Consider the following 19,752-nt stretch of genomic DNA (forward strand, 5'->3'; position numbering starts at 1 on the left):
TCAGAACCCATGGAATTAGGAGTACATTTAATAAGGCAGAACACACTCCTGAGTAGGCCCTTGGGCTAACTCAGGTGCTGGAAGTGGCAGAAACGCATGGCAGCACTCTGCGGGCTAAGGCTTTCTGCCTTTCAGCATGATTAACTTACCAGGATGGAGCACAGTGCTGTATGGCTTTTAGTACCTCAGCCAGTCTAACGAGCTCTCACTTGCATATCGCTAGGTGATGCACTTTTCCACAGAGATGTCGGTAGGGAATTCCTTAGAGAAAAAAGATGAGTAGAGATCCCGAACCTCCGGCGTACCCCAGAGCAAGTCCAGGCTGTCATGCCCTGTGGGGCAAGCAGACTTCTGCATTGCCACGTGCAGTAGAGATCTCCCTGGGCAAGGGCAGCTGTGTACTTGAAGCATCAGTGCCTTTGGACACCCACCAACCACGCAGTGTCCCCCCAGCCCCTCCCTAGACTTACTCCAGGCCACTTTTCCCCCTGGCATCTGCCAGCTGCCCGGGGGCCAAGAGCACAGCAGGTACGGAGGACACCACCTCCTCCTGTCACTTCTCTCTCGTTGGGTGATCGCAAAGCAGCAGCCCAAGTCACTAAACCCTTGATGGAGTGAACCCTTGCCATCCTGGAAATAAGCCATCATAGGTGCTGCAAATTCATTGTCACGCTTCTTGAGCCTGCCCTTAAAATCGAAGTTCCCTCCCCAGACTGAGCCTGACCTCTATTAGCTTACAGCCTGGCATGGTGCTGAGCCCCCCCAGCAGGTGCAGAGGGGCTTGCCCTGCTCCCCAGGCTGGAGGTGGAAGGAAGGGCCGGTCACTTCCCCACGGCAGGCTCCGGACACCCGAAGGGACAGGAGGGAAGGCAGGTGCAAGAGGAGGTCATTTGCAAAGCAAGGCCAGCTGAGGACAGCAAGGCCTCCTGAGGGGTCCCCACCTCTGTGACCCAACCTGGTGCCACAGAAGCTGGGCGAGGGGTGCGTGGTGGGAACGGCTTCTGATTTAGCAGGGGATGCACCAGAAGAGAGATTTCCTTCTACAACACAGGGTGGTTGGCAGAGGGATGTGGGAGCTGCGGACGTGCAGAAAGGAAGCGGAAGATAAGGCAGCTTCCTTGTCTGCGGGTTCAGCTGCAGTTTGCAGGCAGAAAGACTGAAGCGAAGAACTTGCGTCCGCAAGCCTTGCCCTTGAAGACAGGACACAGCGCGTGTATTCAGGGCCCAGGATAAACTAAAATAGAAAAATATGTGGTTTCATTTCACATTTTAGCAGTAGCTCATATTTTATTCATAGTACCTAAAAGGCCAAAGTTCCTGTGAACGAAGAAATTCCCCTTTTTTCTGTGCAGGTTTCAGAAAAATTAGTCAACAGCAGAATAACGCTATTGATCTCAAGAGGACTTCAGCCACCAGCCTCTTAACTCTCCAAGCAGCTCAGGCACTCCAGTAATTCTTCACCTTTTATAGTCACAGGACTAGTCAAGCGAAACGTTGATTGGATTATTCAGCTTTAATTACAAAATGCATTCAGACCAAAGGCATACTAATACCTGGTACATATGTACACATTTCTCTCAGTTATAACACCCAAGACCAACATGCAGTCTCGTCCTGCTTTGAATCAACCACTTATCTCTGACATCACTGCAATATGCACAGACATCACGACAATGCTTAAACTCCCCTTTGCGCCGAGGACACCGGACTGTATTTTAGGAAGTACTTGGACATCCTTTAGCATGGACAGTACAGGAGATAAGCAAGACAAGGGAGGCAAAAGTGGAACCTCAGGCAATCAAAGCCTGGATCCCACCACCCACCACCCTCCCAAAAGAGCAGCAATGGGTCACTTTCTCCTTCTTGCTGCAGAGTTTGGACAAGGTGGATAAATCACAAGTTATTTTTTTTTATTGCTGGTGAACTCAAAACAGGCAACTTTAATCTGCTGAGGAAGAGCCACATACAAACAAATGGTTAGGCCTTGTGCGTTTGTTTTCTTTTTTATAACATAAATGTCTCTACAACTTTAGACCAGGTCCTGAGCTCATGCTGAGCTCCCCAAAACCCTTCTGATGTTATCAGAAGCATGACACATATTAAAAAGGGAGATTTTGCAGAAGAGACAAAGCCACATTGCTCAGAAAGGAGAAGTCTAGCTAACTCTGCTGCATTAGGTACATGGTAGTAAAGCAAACACGGTGATATCATGAGCTGTCCAGGGAATTATTTGAATTGATTTAAGAATTTGCTGGGTCCCTTTCTGTTTCTGGTGTGCAAGCTGCAAGTAAAGTGCACTTCTGGGTGTAAATTACAACTCTATGAGGATGTAATATCTAGGTGGTACATCAGACATTACTGGAAAGCAAACTAAAATAATTGTTACAATGGCATAAACAATAAGGATAATGGAATAAGGTATCATGTGCTGCTGGGAAACCCATCCATAATTTGAGCACCTAACTATTATATCACTGTGAAAGAACCACATCATTTAGTGGGGACATGACTGTGTAACTGGGTTAGCTTTGTGAACACCTCCTCCCTTAGCCCCAGCTGCAGCTGGTACAGTCACCAAAGGATCTTGCTAACCCCTTTTGAGAGTTTTGCAACAGCTAAGGAGAAAGCAGGGATCCTAAGGAAGTTTCTATGAGGCTGAGGGTTTCTCCTTTTTGCCTCTTGTACAATGCCAGGTGACTATTTTGCCTTGGTCTACACACCTGAGACCATCAAGGCTGATAAACAACATACTGTTTCTCTGGTTTCGTAATACTGGCATCACAGCAAGAAAATAGAATCTGTTCAGTGTTTGTTCTCTTTTAATTTAATGATCTCTAAAAAGGGAACTCTAAATACCCACCTAAGTATGCTGAGTGCTTCAGTAGACACTACACACCCCAGGGCAGATTTGATTAACTCCTTGACACCACTGTTTTTGTGTGCCCGTTGCCAGCAACGAATGTCATGTGAGAAGGGGGAGGAGAGGAATAAAATAATTGCACTCAGTGTGATACAAGAAGGATTAATGCTGCCTTCCTAAGAGCAGAACCAACAACTAATTCCCCTCACAGGGCCAGAAGTGCTTTTCCCCTCAAGGCTGGATGCTCCAGGGCAAGAAGCAGCTACACAGCCGAGCACGCCCTCTCAGAGGACCAACATAGAAAGAACCTGGCCACTTCCATCACAGGAGTGGAACCCTACAGCCATACAAACACGCTTGCATTTCAAGCTAAATTCATCCCTTCTGCAGCTCAGTTGACTGTGATGGAAGAAAACCCCAAATTAATCTGGCCCTACAGGACCATTACAGCAAACCTGCCTCAGAAAGCTGTCAGGAGTGAGGTACGTCTGGCAGATGGCAACTCCACATTCGTGGCTGACACTGACAGCACAGACTTCCCAAAGCAAATGATTTAATCTGTGGCTGCCAGTATCAAACACCTTCTCTGCACTGCAGCTTTCCCCATACTCCACAAATGCTGTCTTTAGGACAAATTTCAAACTGCCCCCATGCAGGTAGCTCTGAAAGGGAGCCACTGCACTCCTGCACCTCCAGCTCTACTGCTGCCCTCACTGGGACCTCATAACTCACGCAGCGCTCTTCAAGGAGGGGTTTGTTTGTTTGTTTGTTAAAATAGCATGTCTCCCTATATCAGACAGCACAGCACAGCTTTTGCTTCCTCCAGTAATTGCCATGAGAAAGGTTTGCTGTGGTTGTTGAAAATAGATTTTGGGAAGGAAAAGCAAAACCTCTTGAAACACTGGGGAGAACACTGAGTCCTGGCTCAGTTCTGCCCAGTGCTGAAGGAGGTGGCAGGCAGTGCCGGAGCACTGGATCACAGGTACCACTTTAGCCACGTGAAGATTTTGACCTTTAGTCAAATACAATGGGTTGCAGCCAGACATCACCAGAAACAGATCTGGGAAGGCAGGCAGAAAACTCTTGTGGCATGTACAGTCTCTACAAGATTTGCACGGTTGGGATGGGAGCTGGAATCTGCAGCAGCCCTTCAGATAAGTTCTGCTTTGGGGAGACAGAGGAGATGGGAAGACTTATGCTATTTCTTGTGCCTTTTGCCAAGATTCAGATTGCACAGATTATGGTAAAATTCACTCGGCAAGAAAAGGCCTTTATTAAAAAAAAAAAAAAAAGGAAAGAAAAAAAAATTCTCGTGAGTATCAGGACTGAGATTTCAAGAAGTACAAGATTTGTATAAATTCAGCAAGATGTCCAGCACCAGATCACATTGTGGTGCAACAAAGAACCTTAGGGGAGGCCAATGGGACCTCGAGAGGGGAACACCATCTACCTCCCCAGCAGACTGCCAGTCTTAGGTCCCTCTCAACAGCAGACAGATTTTCCTTGTTCCTGCAGCATCTCAGGTCCCACGGGAGGTATTGGTTGCAAGCAAGCACCTGAATATTGCCTAATGGAGTAAGCCAATCACTAATTTAGCTGGCGCATCCATGCCCATCCACTGATTATGTTTTTCCTTTTTGAATGCATTTCCACTGGAGCACTTCTTTTCTTCTTTCTCCACATGAAACGGTAAGCCAAAGAACTGCTTTCATCTGTAATAAGTTAAAATCAGAAATGACCTAGCTAACAAGTAATTGATATTGGTCCTTGGAGCCCAAAGAGTAAAATCCATAGAAAATCTATTGGTTCCATTTTTTCCGGTATATCCCATGCACAACCCCATTAGAAAAATGGGGTTTATTAATCTTATCATACAGCTAGGAGCAGTACCTCAAAGCCAGAGCTGACAGTTTGTTGTAGAGGTCTGGGCTCTCTCAGATTGCTAACCATGGTTCGGACTCACTGTTCAATCTGTCTTCACGTGGCCGTTGGCCAAGGCTACGGGGACGGTGGGGGCCCCTGGCTCAGCAGTCTCATCAAATCGCAAGCGCAGGGTGTTTCTGATCACCAGCTGCTCCATGATGAAAGAAGCACAAAACCAAGGAATGGCATACTCCAGGGTGATCAGGCCCATGAAGTCAAAATCAAACTGGGAATAGTCCCACGGGCAGGCATTGAACTGGCGTAGGATGAGGCCAGTGGTGAACTCCCAGAGATATGTCCAAAGGGTGTAAATGAAGCAGCGCAGCAAAATGTTACACTTGTCTTTGAGATACAGATACATCTTCTCCACGATGAGGATGGAGGTGCCATAGATGAAGAGCGCCCACACACTGGTAACACCCGGGAACTTCCAGTTAAAGTTGACCACAAACTCCCAAGCAGCCGTGAACATCACCTCACAGAAATAGCCGTGAATGGCATAGAGGTACCATCGGGAGAAAGCGGTCAGAGGCTCTGCCGCAGCCATCCTTCTGCACACACCCCAGCAGGCACTCTGAAATGAAGACAGGGAGAGGAGTCAACAAGGAATTCACAAGCCCTTATCACCCAGATGGCAACATGCACAGAGCTGTAACAACCACAAAGCGCAAATTCTAAGAAAACTGAATTTTAAGTTGTTGCACTTTCTCAACTGCAAATTTAAGCCTTGAGGAACTAAGATTCAGAAGGGACCTGGACAATGTCTACTGCTCTGCCTGAGGACTGGGATGCAGCTGGTTTTCCATCTGGTAGCAAGGAGGGAGCTGAAAGGTTCAAGGACTTTGCCAGGGGTGGGGCTACCAAAGAACTTCTGGATGGAATCATCAGTAGAAAAACACAGGCATCTCAAAAGAAGCACACATCACCTTCTTGCTCATTTAAAGCAGCAGCACTGTCCCACCTTTTCTGCCTCTAACATGCAGTTTTCAATGCAACAGAGTGTTAAAAACCTGAGTCCCTTCAGCTGTCTCCTACAGCCTCCATACCCTAAAAGTTTATTATACTGAAAGACTAACCTTTGATAGAAGCCACAGACAGGAAACTGGAAGAGAAAGTTTTGAGGTTTAACATTTTCCTGTACCGCACCTTGCATCTATGCAGCTGAACTCTTACTTCTTCTTGATAAAGATTTCATGCATCATATTGAAATCCACTCAGATTTGGCTTCAGGACAGCAAAGCACAAAGGATGAGAATAAAAAGGAACAGCTGAGCATAGAGGTGGTTAGTCATGACAAAAAGGAAATGAAAACAAACTCTATTTGTCTCTACAGGAAGAAACTTGGTGAAGAGGTTTTTGAAAGGATACGATTTGCTTATCGCTGAACAATTTCAACACAATTAGTTCTTACGCTTTTAGTATAAATTTACAAGGTCCTAAGCATTGCTCTCCCATGCTACCTTCACTGGCACAAGCTGCTTAGGCATAATTTTACTGAAGCCTGACAGATTTACACCTCAGTGTGAATTTGACATCTTTTGGTTTTTAGAAACTTTTCTTTCAAGTTGAGTTTCTCTTGACTCTTCATCAGGCACTACTTAACTTCTTTGCTCTGCACATGTCAGCCCCCCCACATGGTACAAGGTGCTAGGAAGAGTTTTCTTTTGTCAGAATAGGGATTATACAGCCACAGCATGAAGGGAGACATTTTTTGTATCTGAATAGACAGACATCAAAAGATGCAGAGGCCTCAGAAGTCATACCTATTGCTAGGTGGTAAGGCACCAGGGAAATAAAGAACTGGCATTCTCCAGGGAACAAAACAACTGTGAAGTTTTTACTGAACTGCCAACAGTTGTATGATTTTCCTCTCTTTTCAATAAATCTAAGTTATTCTGCTTGTGTGGCTTACTCCTTGCACTTCCCTCTACACCTTTATTACATGAAATGTATTTAAACTCTGATAGCAGCAGGCATCCACAGCATGCAGTATTATCTGTAAGGTTTTCCTTGTAATTTTTGAGATTTCTTTACAAAGTTGGACCTTTAACAAAAGAAGTTTTCTAAATGCACAGAATTTCCTTCCCTCTCAGTCTGTCCCTTCTTCTTCCAAGCATCCTGCCACCAGGTATTTCTGTTGCCTTATGCCTGCCCGCCAAAGCCTCACACAAATACAGCCAACAAGACTTGTCTTCTACCCGTGTCATTTCCCCCATGCAATGAAGATCTCTTTCCTGGATTTGTGCATCACATAATAATCACCCATTTCTCCTCTGCTTCTTTCTTACACTTTGCAAGGTATCTAATTCCAACACTAGAAGCTTGTGGCTAATAACTGAACCACAAAACCAGGTCTGTGACAACCTCTGCAGTGCAAATGAACCCCTTACAACAACCAGATTACGATCAACAACAAGAGTTGATTTCTTTTGAATCCTAAGCCTTTCACCACAACTGCAAGAAGTCAAGCATCAATGTGCTAATACAGTCTCAGCATTTTTCTTTTCTTGTCAGGTGTCTAGCCAGCTGAAGCTTGATGGGAACCTCCTTCTGATGTGCTTGAAGGACAGCTCTCACCTGCTGCCTGCTAATTAAAAGCATCCCTAGGCAGGGCAGATGCTGAACGGTGGCAGCCAAATATAATCTGGTGCTGGGCACTAAGCAAGTCCGTAAATCATTAGCTCCTTCTGTAAAACATTTCACTCAAAATAAGACAAAATTGCACAGTAAAACATAGAAGGGAACAAATGATACCCTGGGAGCCACATCCCATCCTTGCACAAGCTGTGGACACCACAGGGTAATGGTTACAAGTCGTTTGGGCATTTACAATAATGAACACTGCAGCCATTCCCAGTATCATCTGCCAGTGATACCAAATTGGCTGACACTTGGCAGGCAACACAGCAAAAGAAGCTCTTAATAGGGAAATGAGGGAGAAAAGTACTGTTTTATTGGACAGCAATTAATGCCTAAGAACCATGCAGGAAAGTAGTTGCAGGACATTAGTGGGAGAGGCATTCAGACAGCAGGCTGGGTTCGGCAAGATGCAGACTTATGAAAAGCATCAAATAGATAATTGATCTTGGTTATACAAGACTTTTAATGGTGTGACAGTAATAAAGACCAAAAGGCTCTAATCATACGGTAGCTATTCAGTCCCCTGAGGAAACCAAAAGGCATTAATCAGTGAGGTAGCTACAGTGGGATGGGCAGCAGCTTCCAGAAAACCAGAAACACAGCTGCCACCAGCACAATTGTCTCAGCAGAGAGCAAACAAGTCGTGGAGACTGCACGTGGATGGCAATGCTGGTACTGCTGCTGCTCACACCGCGGTGTTTTATGGAAAACAGGGGGCTGCTTATCTCAAGGCTGTGGAAAAACCTCCTATCACCAGCAGATTATATTTCAAGCAGCTAGAGAAGGAGCGCCTCAAAATGCAATATTATTAGTAAGACTGAACTAAGCCAGCTCAGAAGTTTTCCCTCTCTCCCCAGGACCTTCTTTTCCAACTTGATGACAGAATGGCAAGAAAGAAGGCAAGTCTGTGGAAACCACACCTGGTCCTCAGAGGAGCATGCAGTCCCTGTCCAGGTGATGCTGGTGAGAGCATGGGGGCTGAGAGCATCTCCACACACAGCAGACAAAGACAGGCCTATAAGAGGAAGACTGTGAAGAGCTGTGCTTCTCTACAGAAATCTGTCTCGGAAGATGAGGGCAGGACTCTGGTTTAGGGCTGCAAGAAAAGGTTATAATAACAGCACTAAGATTATCCTTTTAGATTTTAGAACACCAACTCTAAATGGACATTCATCATCCGTTAGGTTGAGTAAGATGCAGATCAACCTGACGCACCAGGCCAAGTAAGGAGACGGGCTGTACATCCCAGACTGTCTGTTTCGTGTGTGAGACACTTCTGTGCAGGGGGAATGCTTCCATACACATTTCCAGTTTTGCAGCCCAGGCAGACAACAGGCAAGTGATCAGAAAATGGCTTGATGGGAGGCCAAGAGATAATGGCAGATTTGTCATGCACGAGCACTGCAGGGGAGGCATCAGTGCCTGTCCTATTCATGCCTGATTAAACCCTCTAGCACTGTCTGGTTCACTTTCTTTTCTCCAAGGGCTCTCCTTTGCAGTGGCTTTCTGTCCATTTCTCTTCTACCAAGCCAAATTGAGCTTCAGAAAGTCTCTCCCTGATTATCTCTTGTCCCCAGCAGAATTATTTAGACTCACAGCCTCTGGACAGTTACAGTAAGATGCAGTCAAGATACTCTGAATTAACTCTGAAATGCTAATAAAAGAAAAACTTCCATGAGACAATTCTTCTGACTGTCAGCCTTAGGCTGTTAATTCTGGCAGCTGCTTGATTCACCACAGGTGGGAATTTCAACTGCTGCAATAAGTTCCTTATTCTTAACATCCACTTGTTTCTGCAGTAGCCAGTTAAAAAAAAAAAATAGGACTCCATTATTTTAAAAATTCCTATCTGAAGTGTTTACTAGTAATATTTAGTTTTGTAACGTTCATGCTCATATTTCTAAGGAATGTCTTAGATACATCTATAACCTTGTGTAATATGTCATAATTACTTTGTAATTTGAAAGAGTAACTGCAGAGAGAGGACCTGCAGCAGGATGCTTCAGTCTCTCCAAATGAGAGAACATCAGACAGCTCTGAGATAGATGGCACTGCCATTCCCTGACCGTAAGCTCTGATATGCTGTTTCTTCAGACTCCTCTTATCCAAACAGCATTTATATAAATGTAACTGCTTTTTGAGCAATATCTTTTTAAATGTAATTCTTCCTCTCTTATTTTCTATTTTCCCCTGCGAGTACGCACTAAATCAGCATGCCTGTGTAACCAGGGACAGCATTGACGTGCTGCAGATCTGTCTGCAGTCTTTTCATACAATTCTCACACAAACCATTGGGAGTAAAGATTTACAGAACACCAGCACTGGATTTGCCCCAAGACATTAGTTCATTAGTGTTTAAAGATTTATGCAGCAAAGTCTTAGCAGTACTTATGCACTGAAGTCATAACTCTGAGGAGATATTCATCCTTCAGGTAACCGAGAGCCTCAATTAACCACGGCTCAGAAAATAGAATTTCAACTCCACTGAAGTGTGGAATAGTTCCAGCAAATCGATTAATCAAGCCTCACAACGAATGCTAAAAGCATGCCACAGACAGATGTCTCTAAATACAGACTTGATGTCCCTTTCTTAGCGCTTTCAGGATGGATTTGGAGCTCTGGGATTTTGGTCAGTTCTGATGTATTAATGCTTTTGCTGCTTCTTTCTCTGGACTCCATCCCTATCAGGATGGGCACTGTCTCCCTTCCTCAGAGTTCTACCAACACACCGTGTGTTGCCAGTTAGAAAGCACAGCCTATTTCCAGTCTGCATCTTCCCCCTTTTTTTTTTTTGTCCCTATCTCCCTTCTCTTACGAAGTGCATCATTTCCCTGCCACTCCTGGTTCCTTTGCCCTGTTCATTCTGGACCTGCCGGCAGCCTCTGATCCCTGCCTATCTGTCAAATCTGTTCTGAAGAGAACTGGGATTCAGTTATAAAAAAGAAAAAAAGAAAAAAAGAATGACGACAAAGGAAGATTAAATGAATCCAATTATCAATCTAAGCCAAAGGGATGGGGAAGTGTGGCTGTTACCAGTAAAGCCTGCGTGGGCTGCCCAGAAGGCACCGCTTCTCAGCATGGAGGAAGGTAGGGACATCTTGGGAGGGAGCAGTAGAGAGTTTAGAGGGGGGAGGCTTTTCAAAGAACACAGAGAAAACGTGAAGACATTAATAGTTTAAAGAATTTTCTGACTAACATGATCTCATGAACGGCAACAGAAATGCAGAAAGCTGAGACTTCCCATGTCCTGCATCATGCACAGCATCACGTTACTGTAACAGACCTTTGCCCACAGCGACCACCCTACCCCAAGAGCAAGCAAAGCAGCAGCTCTTCACTCACAGTGACCAAGAGGGATGCTTGCTGTTCCAGATACAAGTTAAGACTCCTCAAGTGTCAAGCATGCAGAAGACCCACAAGACAAACCTGAAAAATGGCTGAGATCACACTCAACATCTAGAACTATTATTCCTGAGTCTCCCCAACATCTCCAAGAAGGACACAACCTTACCTTAAAGCCTGCTTGTAGAACACTCCCCTGTGCCTCAACCTGTCCCAACAAGGGCTCCCCAACAAGCAACTGCCCAGCAAGGGCCCAAGGGCCTCTGAAGCAGCCCCAGCACAGAGCACAGCTCTGAAGCCAGGGACCTGCTGTAGGAGTGGGCAGAGCCCCCCCATCAGCCCTGCAGAGGAGGGGACCAGCCCTGCGGAAGGTGTGCCCACAGGGAGCCTGCACAACCAGCCTGCAGAATCTGCGGCAGCTTTTCTCCAGTTTTGGGCTGCTCAACTGCTGGTAAGCCTTAAAATAACGCTTTAACAGTAGCCCAGGTTGACTTTATTCTCTGCAGTGAGAGCAGAACTGACTTGCAAGAAGTGATTTTTCCAAAGCTACTGCAAGTTTACAGCCTAGATCTCAGCACTGTTAGTTCCTGGTGGGCAACTGCCTGGCTCTTCACTGCCCGGACCTTCATTTCAAACCGTGCACTTATGTACAGCGGCAATCCACATTCACAGCTGGCTTTGAAAGCTTGAGCTTAGCGTGTTGTATTAGCTGCCTGAAGCAAATCTGACATTCAGAGAACATAATGCACATCATGGCTTACTAGGAAAAAGCAACCCAAAACAGAGTAATGAATGGAGAGCGAGAATTTATCCTAAGAACATGCTGAGAATGTGTAAGCCGTAGCCAATATCCTTTCCAGTGCCACTAAGGAGCCTAGAGACATAAAGGAGAGACAACATTAAGGTCAAGACGTGATGCCTATCTTATATCATTTCTTAAGGCTGTTTGGAAATTCAGACAGTTATTTTTTTGAAAAAGTTTTTTTGCCCCCCATCTTCTTTTTCTTCTCAGCAGATGTCCCCTCTCCCCCATCTTCTTTCCAAAGCTAAATGAAAAACAAATACACCAGTCCACTCCTGATGAACAGCCCTACAATAATAAACTGATTTAGACAACTCAGAGGTCAATATCCTTCTGAGAATAACAACTAAGTGTGCTTCACCCAACTCTTCTGAACAATCTGCAGCAACAAGCCACAATCTGCATGCAGTGGAGAAAAGCCAGGTTTGGCAATAAGAATGACCAGAAATCCAAACACATTTCACATTGAAAAGGAAGCTTGGAAGAAAAGAGTCTTATGATCACGGCGCTGAAGTAAGAGTATCTAAAATCCTAGCCTGCTAATAGTGTGACAAAATCCAAGTCACTTAAATCTGTGAAGAAAAGCAGTGTAAAAAGACAAAAAAAAAAAAAAAAAAAAAAAAGAACTGTAGACAGATCCAAGGCAGCCTCTCCTAGCCAGCTGCAGGAGAGACTAAAAGCAGCATTTCAGAAGTTGGCTGCTTCTTTTACTGGAGCATAAAAAAACAGCTTCTAAAAATTCTTGCTATTTATACACACAACTGCAAAGAACTCTTTCCTTCTCCTTTTATTACTCTTCTCCAGTGCACAGGCCTTTATAAACTTCCACTGTTCGGCTGTCAGTAGTTAGCTGGTAACTGGGTAAACACCTACAGCAAGAATCCCCAATGACTCTTCATCTGAGGGGGGCCAGAGCTGCTGCAGACCGTAAAGAAATCTCACATCTTGGCTTGTGCTAAGTTATATTTAAAGCTTGCAAGCAGAAGACACCGCATGAAGACAGATGAAACGAGAGAGAGAACACTTCAAGCACCTTCAAACAGGGCCCCAGACTGTCATCAAAATGGGAAAAAGAGAAAAACTTTCTGAAGTCTCTTCGTGGCAATTCTACATAAAATTATTTTCCTGCTCAATATTTTCTCCTCTAGCATTCTGTGAATATATGTTTTCATTCCTAACATCAAACTACCACTAGGACGTGAAGTAGCTAGTTCTTCCAAGTGCTATCTGCTACTTGTCAGGCCGTGAATCCTCAAATTTCCTCCTAACAGCCCTTGAGGAGGAAACTTCAGGAGTCCCAAATTGCTATTTTTTTTTTTTCACCCAGGGAATCCTAGTAGCTCCTCCAAAGTGGTGGCTGTCTCACCTCAATTTCTGGCTTACTCCAGTTCTTAGAGGTAAAAGTATCCTGGGAAGGAAGGGTACAGCAGTATAAATCCCAGGCTCCTACTCACCAGCTCACCACGTCTGACAAGATCCTCAAGCAGGCACCCATTCCTACAGCTGGGAAATGTAGCTCTTCTGAAGCAGCTTCCCGGAGTTTCTCCCAGTAGTGCCCACCCATTAGCTTACCATGGGAGTTACTCTTGCCATCACTGCCTTGGCAAAGTACATGGTCAGCAGCCGAAATCCATTGTACGGCCAAATAAATTAGTGGTGAGTTTTGTTCTCTATTGTTCAGGTTTATTTCAGTTCTGAAAGAACAGCAAGCAGCCTGTGACTGCTATCAGTGAGTATATCTGTCTTCACAGACCAGACAAATTTCTCTGTCCTGAAAAACAAGTTTGTTTGTTTGTTTTTAAATATCATGTTTTAGGGCCTGGTTCCTACACAGCAGACATACTTCTCCAGTGTTGGGTAGTTCATTGCCACTTACATCTTTGTAAAAGCAAGCTTACATTTTCAGTGCTGTTATTTCCCCAAAGTATCAGGAAGCTTATCATCTGGGTTACAACTACATACACACCATCTTCACTTTCTATGCACTCCTGCCATTTTCCTTTTTTGTAAACATGAAGCAACAAATCCTTCATAAATCTCCGATGTTTGGTGGTTTATAGTCCTCCTCAGATCAGTCTTTTATCTGACCGCGTGCTTTATGTCCCAAGAAGGCAGCACCAGAGCCTTCCCACAGGGAAATCTGGCTGAAATTATCAGCCTTCCGAAAGGTGGTAAGCTACATATGACCTCTTTCAAATAAAACAATAACTTGACATCTGCGCTCCGTGTGGAACTGGCATTCGCCCATCTATTTCCACCTACCAGTCAAGGAAGCCTCTCACCTCTTCAGGCATCAGTTTAACTCCGTGTCAGCCCTTGAGCTTTCACTGCCTCATCCGACAGCTCCCTCGTTCTCCACTCAGTCAGCTTATGAAGGCGCAGTCCCAGAAGTGTTTCCCAGCCGTGTTCTTCCAGCAGCAACATGTGCTCCCAGCTGCAGCTTCATGCACTCCAGCTCATGAGCCAGGGAGCCAGATCATAAGGATGCCCTGCTTCTCTTCTGACTACAGCTGACATCACCTTGTTTCCTGTCCAGCTCTTTCTGAGCTTCTTGCTGCCCCTCTCCCAAGTCACAGAACTGAACTGCTCTCTCACGCTCCAACTGGGACTGGACCAGAGATATCTGCTTTATCGAAGGCAAACCAACACACTGCACCTACGTGATTTTTAATGCTATCTACAGAGGTACACATGTATCAAAATACACAGGCACACATACATTCTTATTGTTTGCTTTATTTGCTTTCTCTTCTCTAATTGACAGGGATAGATTTTTTTCCCTATAATTACTTCTTATTATGGTTGTTGTTTTTTTTTTTTGGTTTGTTTTTTTATGTTGAAGTGACCTTCTGCAAATGCTATTACTGGATTCAGGATTCCTACCTGTGCCTGCCAATCATTTATCACAGCTCCACAGGGCAGGTTCAGTCCCAGCCTTTACACAGCCCATATGAAAGTATATCCATTTAATATTACATCTCTTTCTTCCACATTTCCTTTTTTGACTGCAGCATGTCCAAATGACCATGCTTTAGTGAACAGCTTCCCTGCTAAAACTAGTGAACAGATTCCTTGCTCACAGGACAGCATTTTCACAAATAGCCTGTATTTATTAGTTATTGTTCATATAAGACTTCAGATTACTTGAAATAAGACAGAGGAGTCTATACATACATGTACAGGGATGCTTCAGATACTTCGGTATGCCAAGTCCAGGAATTCATCTTTCATAGCACAGGGTAGCTCAGATCATGAAATAAAGCAGTACCACCACTGCTTCAGATTGCTTTGCAGATTTAGCAGTTTGGGGGTGTGGTACATGTTCAGATCCTGCTCTTATTCACCCCCTAAGCCAGATCTGATGTACACATTTAGTCTTCTGAAAAATTCTAAACCATCTCTTGTGGATAGCACCTTTCCAGCATCTCCTTCAGGACCAGCGGAATTTAACTGTATCGTGTTAAGACCACCTACTTGCTAAATACCTGAAAAGGGAATTAACTCTCTACCTTTGTAAGCTTCTACCTTAGAACAGAAAATCCATAAGAACTATTAACTCTAATCCTAAATTCAGCAAGGATGTTAAAATAATAGTCACCTCTTCATTCCTACCAGCTGTCAATCTGCACAGGAGATATCTTCCACTCTCACATGGAGAAAGATGGCACAGTCATGAAAGGTCAATGCACAAAGACAAAGGGACACCTGAGTTGAAGTCCACACACACAGCTGCCGCAGTAAGAGGTGGAGTGATTTTCTTCCTTAAAACTGCTACCGTATTTGTGTTGGCTCTCCTAAGACTCAGGGAGCCAAAGAACAGTAAGAGGGGGAAAGCTGGTGAGAATTAATTGGGAAAAACTTTGCAAGAACTTTGCACTGAGAACAGAAGATGGATCTAAAGAAGTAGGGTGGAAAGACTCTGGAGTATTTGTAGAGTAGAAAGAAGCAAGTAAGAGTGCACATGTAGGAATAAAGCTGTAAGTGTATTAGTAGCAGAATCCTTGTAGGAGGCAGATGTTGGGCAAGTAAACTCATCGCTGTTTCGTAACCACTAACTTCACCTAAGCAGATCATAATGAAGATCCATAGCTCTCTGCAGCTACTACAGTGAGAAGACAAAACCTGGATACATGTTCTACCCTGCTTCTTTCTACCGACCCAGAGTTTACAGCCTCCAAACCAGCCTCCCTCAGAACCTTGATGGGCCTAGAAAATGTATTGGAAGAGAGGCTGTTTTCCTTTCATTACTGACCTGCTGAGCACTCACAGAGAAGAGGCAGCACTAGATGTGGACAAGGCGTCTAAACCAGAGGAGATGGGGCAGGCATGTAAAGACCCTCTCTCTGGCCAACCAGGGCAACAGCCAGAAGACCTGTGAGAGCTCCACTGGAGCCATTTAGCCACATCATCTTCCTGCACTAGCACACGTAGAAGCAACCCATGTGGAACAAAGAATCAGAGTTTTGTTGAGTGGCAAAATTAACCTGGCAGTACAGTTACAGCCCTGGGCTTAGGAGAGATTTGCTCTTTGCAAGTCTTGCTTTGGAAGCTGAGTTGCCATAATACAGAAGAATGGGGAGAGGAAGGGAGACAGTGGGATATGGATCAAAAGGCTGCTCTGCGATGAAAAATAACCTCGAAAGCACTGGGAGAAAAGTGAAAGATTACTATCCTTGTCTGCATTTGCTGTCAGAGAGCTGACAAAACCCCCAAAATAAAAGGTGCCAAAGTAAGTCAGAGTGCTTCTTCACCAGTCTCTTGTCTCAGATGACTCTGCTCAGAAGACTAGACTGGAAACGGCTTCCCTTGACATTAGATGCAATTTTAGTTTCATAAAAAGTAAATTCTGCTCTGCTCTGCAGGCTGGAGTTCACTCTGTGCTACTCTAGTTCAGCACTCCCTTCTGTCTGAAGAAGCTGCAGCATGCAGAAAGAGAAGAAAATGACTTCACAGGGCCAGACCATCTCCATTGGCCTCTTTTAGCCTGAGAAAAATTGGAAGAAAACTATTTTAAAGCCAGTCTCCCCCGGCCTGGCACTGCAGCAGCGCACGACTATCAATTGACTAACACCACATGAAATGCAAGCAGCAGGAGAAGGCTCTTGGGTACCAACTCCTGCAGCCTCAGCCCTGGGCTAGCAGCACAGATCAGTGGCTGAAGGTCCAAATGCCAGATCCTGCCATTGCATCCATCTGTCCCAAACGCTAACGTTATGGGTGAAGTGGGAGACAGGAGGAAAAATACCACCTTCCTAAAGCAGCAGTTTATTAAGACAGCCAAGTCCCTTGCGTCTCCTGTCGTGTCAGAGTACTTCACAGTTAAGACATTGCCACCACAATATGCAGCCAGGTATCAGACAATGCAGGTACCCAGGGCCTGTACAAACGCACACGGAATGCCAGCCAGTGCCTCAAAAGGCCACGTCACACCATGACATCTTTCTTCATTCACTACTACTGCAGAAGCAGCAAAATTTAAAAAACAGAATCCTATTGTTCTGTTACCTGGGCTTTAAAATAAAATGTTCTAAGCCATAAAATTCTTCTCTTTTCTCATATATATTTAATTTGCAGTGATTGACAAAACATACCCTCATAATCCAACCACAGGCACTAAGTAGCCCAGGTCCTTGGCCATCTCAGAAAAGAAACCAGACACCAGTTGACTCATTTTTTTTGTTGTTGTTGTTGTTTTTAAACTTGCCTCTGGAAGCTGCTCTTCCCAAAACAGATGACTCATACCAATACAACACAGCTCATGTTCTCAGGCTCAGAATTTCTCTTTTCCTTTAAAGAAGCACAAAAGTAGCTTTGGACAGTCGAGACAGTACCTTTTCCCAGCCCTGAATTCCCCTCACAAAAATACTTTGATGGTCATACAGGGGCTTCAGGAACACGTGGGGACACGAGTGCAGAGAAGGTGCAGTTGGTAGCCAGGTGTCTCTGTCTGGCAGCTGGCATTGCGACGTGCAGTGTCTCCACTGCTGGGCTCCACAGGCAAAATGCTGGTGCCAGGGACAATCAGACCCACTGCAGACCTGGACCATGTTCTCAGTAACTTACTACTCCAGCCAGATCAGGGACAGAAACCTGACAACTTCAAAAAGCTTCAAGCCCCAAGGCAGCCTTAGTATCTGAAACTTACTGTTCTCCACCACCACCGCCCCGTCATCATCAGTTGACCCAACCAAACATACTACCACACCTTAGAAAACCACGCTGTGCTTGATCTTTGAAGAGAAAGGAATACTGAACCAAACGTACCTCAGCTGGTTCCCAGGAGAAGTTACTGGTGAAGTTTCATGGCAGCCTACTGGCAAATGCTACGGTATGCAGGACGCTCCCAGCTGTAAGGCTGGCAGAGATGTTACCTACCAGCCTGTGCTCTACAGTCATTTACATCAGACAGGAATGTGTAAGAGGAAGTGGTCAGATAACTACTTCCCATCCACCAAGTTCAGTTCTTTCTTAACACCTCCTGTAATTAGTTTCTCTCATTTACTAAGCACTCCAGTAATTGTTCTGTACTTGCCAGAGGAAGCTTACTGTGCTCCACACCTGGTAGGAAGGACTTAGCTTCCCTGTGGGGCCTGGGGAGCACAACCAGAAAAGAAAAAAAAAAAACACAGCCCTGCCACTCTTTATAGCAGGAGGACAGAATGGAGGCAAACCCTGGAATGTTCTGGAGGCTCACGCGGCTGCAGAGGCCTTTTCATTGCAGGGCAATTCACCTGACTTCATTCTATCCAACTGTAACCTAACGCTTTATCCAGTTACCGTGTAATTGTCCTTTTGTGCTTACACAGAATGGCCTTGGCCAGGGGTGACAGAAGCGTCCTGCCCAGCTAGTGACCTGTCACAGAGCTCCAGGACAGCACGGGGTTTTTCCAGAGTCAGACTGTTTTCCGTCTGGGTCTTTCTGCCCAGCTGTTCATTTCAGGTGCCCTTAACTCCTGACTCATGTTTTCAGTTTATTCTGCAATTTCCTAAAGATAAAAGATAAAGATATACTCTAAAATACCGCTTGTTATTTTAGGAGACAGTTGTTAGTTAGGCAGTGGGGAGCTGTGTGCAGGCACAGAGCTCTCACTCGTACTGACTGAAACGTACCTTTACTGGGGCACACTTGTTCTTGGAGATGCAGCCTCCAGTAATCTGCCTCACACCGCTCCTGCAGCATGATGGCGTTCTAACAAGTGGATTATTTGCATGATGCAGTTTTAGCAGCTTTTGATTTTCATATAAACTTTCCCTCTCGCTATGTAAACATACCCAAATTCATTCATGGACCTCAGGCACATAACGATACCTTAGATACAAGCTTTGTCTCTGCAGCCTCTCATTGGTAGTTAAGTAGAGCCTGCGATGACAGCTAGAGATGGATATCCTGGAGACAAGAGCAGAGCCTACACATTCCTGATGGAACCATTCCTGCACCTTTCCCACACTCCCTTAGAGGTGTTTAAAGCACGTAGAACCCTGATTTATCCACCTCAGTTAAACACCAGAGATTATATAGGATAATTCCATGTCTTATAAGTTTTTTTGGTTTATCTTATTTTCCTTCTGGGCAACAATAGGTACCTCATGCTTCTGGGCAAAGTGCCCGTTGAAAAAAGATGCCAGCTCTCTTGTGTGTGTTGGAACCGTCTTGTGACAAGACTAAGATGGAAATCCTCAGTTTCAATTTTGAACAGTTTGATCCTGATCACATTGGCTAATGGGGAAAATAACTTTAAAAAAAAAAAACAAAAAACACCACTCTCCAAAAAACCCAAACCCTAATTTCTTTTAAAACGATCTTTAGAATCTGCTCAACAAATACAGCATCAGGTGACCCACAGCAAATGGAACCAGAGCAGCAGCATATGTTGTCCCTGCTTATGTAAAATGCTTACGAGCTGTCATTTTGGTGCCTGAATCGTGCATCTGCTATTGACAGTCCTGGAGGCACACCTTCTGGTCATCCTGTCCGTTCCTTTCTGGAGGGACACGTACCTGCAGCACGTGAGGACTTGTATGACAGTCAGTGGGCATCTAAGCAATACGCTGTCAGTGGGATGAGTAAGAATTTAAGTTCTTATCACCCACCATGACTAACCCAACCTGAATATGCTTCCATTATGTAACTAATCTTTATACATACAACAATAAGCCTGTCACATCGCACACATGCCAAACAGCA

The 19,752-nt window shown here is 44.9% G+C and overlaps 2 protein-coding genes across 10 annotated transcripts in view; both read right to left on the reverse strand.

Moving 5' to 3' along the window:
• The window catches only part of RAD51B (RAD51 paralog B), a 458,335-nt gene that overhangs the window by 433,231 nt on the left and 5,352 nt on the right, over window positions 1-19,752 (reverse strand). The window lies entirely within an intron of this gene.
• The window catches only part of TMEM229B (transmembrane protein 229B), a 92,428-nt gene continuing 73,852 nt past the window's right edge, over window positions 1,177-19,752 (reverse strand). For all 4 annotated transcript variants that reach the window (XM_082762407.1, XM_082762408.1, XM_082762406.1 and 1 more), the window contains exon 2: window positions 1,177-5,357. In XM_082762407.1, coding sequence (XP_082618533.1) covers window positions 4,827-5,330 — 504 coding nt within the window. In that variant the 5' untranslated portion in view covers window positions 5,331-5,357 and the 3' untranslated portion in view covers window positions 1,177-4,826. The remainder of the gene's footprint in view (window positions 5,358-19,752) is intronic.

The sequence above is a fragment of the Aythya marila genome, assembly GCF_965140915.1.
Source record: "Aythya marila genome assembly, chromosome: 5".
NCBI lineage: Eukaryota > Metazoa > Chordata > Aves > Anseriformes > Anatidae > Aythya > Aythya marila.